Source organism: Lynx canadensis, chromosome D2 (assembly GCF_007474595.2).
Source record: "Lynx canadensis isolate LIC74 chromosome D2, mLynCan4.pri.v2, whole genome shotgun sequence".
NCBI lineage: Eukaryota > Metazoa > Chordata > Mammalia > Carnivora > Felidae > Lynx > Lynx canadensis.
This window is the reverse complement of record NC_044313.2, coordinates 17,089,100-17,095,099: the sequence shown is the minus strand read 5'-3', so window position 1 is coordinate 17,095,099 and position 6,000 is coordinate 17,089,100. Positions and strand designations below refer to the sequence as shown.

The 6,000-nt window shown below is 48.7% G+C and overlaps 1 protein-coding gene and 1 long non-coding RNA gene across 4 annotated transcripts in view; one reads left to right on the top strand and one right to left on the bottom strand.

Moving 5' to 3' along the window:
• Positions 1-333: 333 nt before the first annotated feature.
• On the bottom strand, positions 334-2,888 carry LOC115527254. Of its 2 annotated transcripts, none has more exons than XR_003972874.1 (6): positions 2,710-2,888; positions 2,330-2,420; positions 1,829-1,879; positions 1,464-1,621; positions 923-1,027; positions 334-614 (listed from the first exon to the last, which is right to left on the bottom strand). It is a non-coding gene; the product is annotated as an uncharacterized LOC115527254 (long non-coding RNA). The 2 variants fall into 2 exon arrangements; XR_003972873.1 differs by having other exon boundaries at positions 1,464-1,549; positions 2,710-2,886.
• A 115-nt stretch (positions 2,889-3,003) lies between these two features.
• HABP2 (hyaluronan binding protein 2) overlaps positions 3,004-6,000 on the top strand; it is a 33,158-nt gene continuing 30,161 nt past the window's right edge. For both annotated transcript variants that reach the window (XM_030334549.1, XM_030334548.1), the window contains exon 1: positions 3,004-3,140. In XM_030334549.1, the coding sequence (XP_030190409.1) occupies positions 3,084-3,140 (57 nt within the window). In that variant the 5' untranslated portion in view covers positions 3,004-3,083. The remainder of the gene's footprint in view (positions 3,141-6,000) is intronic.

Sequence of the window (6,000 nt, the reverse complement as noted above, 5' to 3'; positions counted from 1 at the left end):
TAGGGTGGCAGAATCAGCCCACAGAGAACCAGAGTCCCAAGGCACCCCCCCTCAAGGCAGGATAGGGGCTCTCTCCAGTGGGATGGAACCCAACTCTTGAGAAAATGTCACCCAGAACTTGGACAGAATAGATTGACCCGATAGCATCAGACACCCACATGGGAATGAGGACTAAAGGCTCTGTGTTTGAATTTAAAAACAAAAAAAACCCAAAAAAACCAGAGATCCCAGGAAGGTCCGTTCCAACTCCCCAGATAAAGACATATTACACGATAAGCTAACCCTTTTGTCTTCCTCAATTCAAAGGACTACACATTTTTTTAGAGAATTCTCTCCTTTAGGGCCATGTGCCGAAATTTATTCAATTCCACACTGTTGTGATAACAGAGCCTTGGGGAAATAGACAATATGTGGGAGGCCTGCAGTGATTACACGGAGAGCAAAATTGCTCAATTTTTGCTTGAGATAAAGGGGAAACTACACGTCAGGGAAATTAATCCGTATTAAAAAGATGAACTACAAGCGTGCTGAGGTCACTTCCTGTTGACCCAGGAAAAGAAGCTTCTGGTTTTCTGAGACTCCACAAGATCAGAAGGTCACGAGTTCACACAAGGCTGTGGAGGGGAAAAGAGACGCCTGCATCACTTCAGTGATTCGGTGATTTGACTTGCCTAAAAATGTCTATTTCTACTTACAACCAACTGTGCAGGTGCCGTGAGGTCTGCAGTTTAAACGTGGAAAACAGCAGACCCCCCCGTGCTCTGCCTCTTTGGCCCTTGCTCTGTGGTCAGAGAACCATCAGCAGTGGCCTCAGTGCCACACGGGTGACCCACCCAGCAAACATCCCCCACCCACAAGGATTTCTGGTCCATCACCTGTTTCATTCTTTTTCACACTTATCACTAACCAAAAATTAACTTACGCAACGTGTGCCCCTTGAGAGCGAAGTTCTCTCTGCCTGCCCCGTCCCTGCTTTGCCAATGCCTGGCTCACGGCAGATCACTGGTGCACATTCGATGGATATTAACTTCGTGAACAAGTTGAAGCGTGTTTGAAATTTCACAAATACTTTAGTTTCTCACATCGAGCTGGTTATGCTATTGGAGGTGTCCTGATTATAAAGTATCCAACTGTCACTTTAGGGGGCCCTGGGTGGCTCAGTCGGACAAGCGACTGACTTCAGCTCGGGTCATGATCTCGCGGTTCGTGGGTTCGTGGGTTCGTGCCCCGTGTCGGGATCCAGCTGTGCTGACAGCTCGGAGACTGGAGCCTACTTCGGGTTCTCTCTCTCTCTCTCTCTCTCTGCCCCTCCCCTGCTCATGCTCTGTCTGTTTCTCTGTCTTTCAAAAATAAATAAACATTAAAAAAATATAAATAAATGAGTAAATAAATAAATAAATAAATAAGGATCCAACTGTCACTTTAATAAAGCGGTTATTCATCTAAGATATACGAACACCTACCATGGGTCAGGCAAGTGCCAGGTATCCATCTATGCCAGGAATCCAATGGCCAGCAAAACAGAACGCCTGCCTTAGGAGCTTTCGGTCTGGTGGGAACAGTGGGCAACGAAGATTCGTGAAATAGTAATACAGGCCCGCAGTCATGACCTTGGTTAGCGCTATGAAGGAAAAACACACGAGGCCTTCTGAAGAAGTCATGTCTGTGCTGAGACCAGAAAGATGCATTGACTGGGTGAGTTAACCAAGTAAACTTGCTCAAGAGCGATGAGGGTTGGAGTTAAGAACTGAGTTAGGGTGGGAGTGAAGATTAGGGGAACACCGGGATGGGTTCAGAGAACTTTCCAGAAAAAGGGACTGGTGTGTACCTGTGTCATAGAGGTCAGGTGGATATTGACCAGGAGCGAGTTGATGGCTGCCTGAAATGGAGAGAAAATAAGTGGAGAAAAGAAGACAAATTTGGAGTTATTTAGGAGGTAAAAACGATAGGACTCGGTTTGTCCTTCAAGGACATCTGGTGGCTGAGGCATTGACTTTGGCCTTTTCCGGGGCTGGTACCCATGGGGCCCTTCGCGGCTGGCAACCTGTCTCCCAAAGGTGGAAGCAGCCACTGAGCGGTCCTGCGTGTGCCAAATAGGTTACGGCACATGGGTGAGCAGGAGCCCCGGGCGAGCGCCCGCCTCAGCTGGCGGCAAGGTTTCAGAACCCGGATGCCGGCCCCGGGCCGGAGGATTCCCGGAGCCCTCACACAGATTACTGTGGGCAGTCAGGTGATTACAAGAGCTCAAGATGATGCTTATTAAAGAAATCAATAAGCGTGTTCCTGAGAACCCACGCTTGAGAGGTAACGTTGCTTTATGGAACCTTACCTGGAACCAGGGTAGCTAAATACAGAACACAGGGAGGACCGGCCCCGGATATGAGCATCACGGTTTCTTCACCCTCTTGATCAAAGAAAGACTCCAAGGAAAGGAGAAAAAAAAAATAATTAAAAAGCAGAAAACCTGATGTAATGAGATTTAAAAGAAAACTTTTGAAGCCAACAAGCAACCATGGGCAATGCTTCAAAGGGCCCAGGATCAATGTTTGTCAATAGCAGTTTTGCGTCCTTTATCTTTCATGAATAGAGAGTGTGATGTTGTTAGGAGCCCGTCCATGCCTTAATTCTGTTTAGAGATTTGATGAATCAGAACTCCGTTAACATTCTGTCTGAATCAGCGACGGCAAAGGCCTGTAGCGGAAGCCTTACCCGACCGGGGCTTTCATCCCGTGCGTGAGACGGTAGTTAACTATCGGCCCTTCCGCATCGAACACTCGGCAGCCCCCGGGGTGCACCCAGGGGCTGGGGCTCTTTAACCCTGCCACTTCCTTTGGATACTTTCTCCCCAGAAAAGAAACCACCCCGTGACTCAGCCCAGCTCCAAAGTGGCCATTTGTTTAATCAAGATAGTTGGTTTGCAAAACATTAAACAGTATTCGATGCCTAGTTAATAATTGGCATCCTTTGTTCTTGAGTCCCTGGGGACATGTTCCCCCCCCCCCCCCCCGTAAAGGCATAGACAGCAAAAGAAATTGTGTGTCGAGCAAAACAAGAGGCCTTCAACTGCACATACGCTCGCCAGAATGTGTCATCTCCATATCGTGCTGGTAACGGCTCTGGTGGGAAAGGCAGCCATCGGGGTAAGTGTCCTTTTCAAATGTCCATAGTTGAGAGGCTGAGGTTATGAGGCGGACCCGGGTTCGACCCAGGTTCAAGCACCCGGGCCGGGAGTGACTAGAAACTTGGGTTGTAAAAGGCACGTGTTGTCAATCTGAATACATCCTGATTGTAAGAGTCAGTGCAGGCCTGTAATGTTAGTTGCTGTCGAGAAGCCAAGTCCATGAACCCACGCAACTGACTCGAGCCCTCGGCGCAGAGTCTCCGTGAGCACCTTGCCACTAAGGGGACCGGGGCGAGCAAATCTGCCAAGACGAGGGGCTTGGAGAACCCTTTGGCATGGATCTCCGAGAACCCTTCGAGAAGCCATTGAAAGCTACAGACTCTCTTTGCACGTGTTGACAGAGGTACAGTTTTCTGGCCATCTGAGGCAACAGTAGGGGAGGAACCCCTGTGATTCGGCTCGAGGGGAGAATCCTGTTCGTTGCGTATGAGTCTGGTTTTACTTAGGTGGATGAGTTTTGGAGAGAAGCTTCGTGGGTAGCATTTCTCTCCCTTGTCCCTAGCAGACGGGACAAGGAGGGTCAGCAGGGGCCCAAGGGAGGCGGTGGCGAGCAGGGAGAGGAAATGCCATCCGCGGGTCTTACGTGGGGACTGTAGGCATTTGGAAGCAGATGGGCGGTGGAGATGTCGGCCCCTGCTGTGTGCCTTTGTGGTTCCAGAGTGTCAGCTGGATCTCTGTGGGCACAGGAGAGGGGCCATCAACAGAAACAGAGCCTCCTGGGGTTCCCTACCAGATGTGGTTTGAGGCATGAGCATGGGTTTTGGAGCCAGCGCTTTGAATCACAGCTTTGCCACATTCTAGCTGTGGAATATTGGGCAAAACGTAATCACGCTGAGCCTCAGTTTCCCCTACTGCAAACCAAGTGACAGATAATCTGTCACAGATTTGGGGAGGGCCATGGCTGATTGGATGAAGCAATGCATTGGCTTTCAATAAATATTAGCGCTTTCCCCTTTAAATTTCCAGAATAAATACGACATCTCTATAAGGGGAGGCTGGGTGGCTCAGTCGGTTAAGTGTCTGACTTCAGCTCAGGTCGTGATCTCACAGCCTGTGAGTTTGAGCCCCGCATTGGGCCCTGTGCTGACAACTCAGAGCCTGGAGCCTGCTTCAGATTCTGTGTCTCTCTCTTTCTGCCCCACCCCCATTTGCTTGTGTTCTCTCTCTCTCTCTCTCTCTCTCTCTCTCTCTCCAAAATAAATAAACATTAAAAAAAATTAAATCAGAGAATGTACCCCTTTGGGGGGGCAGGTAGAGAAGAATCAAGGGATGACAACAGAAAGAGCAGTCATAACCCCTTTATCTTATTAAATACCTTTGCATTTTATTTCCCATTCTATTCCATAGAGCTTTCCCTGTAGGCAGCAGATTAAATTTCAGATTTTCTCATTAGATGCTTCAAAACCAAGGGCTTCTCCTCCCCTTTCGGTAAACTTTCCTCAGACACCTTCCTTTGGCCCATATTAAGCTGTCAAGTGACTCACCTCTGAGAGAATTTTCTTTCACCCGTGATGACTGGTATATGTGTGCTGTGGCTACAGTTACAAATTTTCAAGCCCCTACATCATTTGATTGCTTGGTGGATGTCTGGGGACAAGACCCAGCAGAAATACCATAGGTCTAGAGGAAGAGGTGGAAATTATCAGAGGCCCACAAGGGGCCCAGAGAAAGTACCAGTCGGAAAGAATTAGATCCTAAAGTTTGCAGGCAAGGAGAGAGTTGATGCAGTCTGTTTGAAGTTCACACAACGGTAATGGTCCCAAAAACTCCCTTTGGTGCAAGCCCCAGTGAATTTTTAGGGTTAGCAATGAAATTATAAGTCAATAATGGATAAAAGAGAAAATATGAGAGATAGCCTTCGGGCAATGAGCTTAGTCAGTTCCAAAGAGAGGATTCAGGGCTTTGGAATGTTTTCTTACCCCAGATGTGTGCCAGACAGGTGGTCGGGAAGGCGGCTTGCGTTCCACGGGCCAGTCCACAGACATCCAGGGGAAAGTGGCCAACTCGCTCAGATGCTTTGGAGAGTGCAGGGGCATCATCGAGGGGAGGGAGCCACACAGCCAGATGGGCTGGGCAGTCTCTTCCACCCCACGTAGCTAAAAATAATCACCAACTGTTATCATTTAATGAGAAATCCTGTGGGCCAGGTTCTTTCTTTACAGTGGATCGGTTCATCTCTGGGAGGACCCTAAGAAGTAGGTAGTGTTATTGTTCCCATTTTACAGGTGGGAAGATGGACAGCTTGGCCTCTAGTCAAGCTGAGCTCTACCCTACAGGCTGCTGTCCACTGTCTGGATGAGGTCTTTCGCCTGGACTCTGGCTGAAGATGAGATTTCTTCCATCCACAGAGCTTCAGGGACATGGTCCTCTGTGTAGGGGCAGGAAGCTCTTAGTCCAGGGGTTTGTTTGCTGGTCGGGGTGCAGCGATCTCCACGTGCCCCTGGAACTTTATAGAAAAGTGGTCACAAGATCTACAATCACTATCCATTGGAAGGATGTGTGGACACTCTCTCACGAATTTAGGTCGTGCAGCAAACCCTATAATGAGTTCTCTATGGGCTCATCTCTAACTTAGATTTTTATTCAGATATCCGTGATCCAAAGAGGTATTGGTCAAATGTTATTGTCATGGACACCAGAAATTCATTCGAAGTGCCTTCCTGGCCTGAGCTAGAGTTGGTTTTCCTGAATGAACACCTGTCCGCAGCACAGCCTTGTACTGTTGCCCCTATGCTACGGATGAGAAACGCACCCAGAGATGTTCAACTAACTTCCCAGCCAGGACCGAGGCTCAGATCTGTCCCACTCCTTGCCCGTTA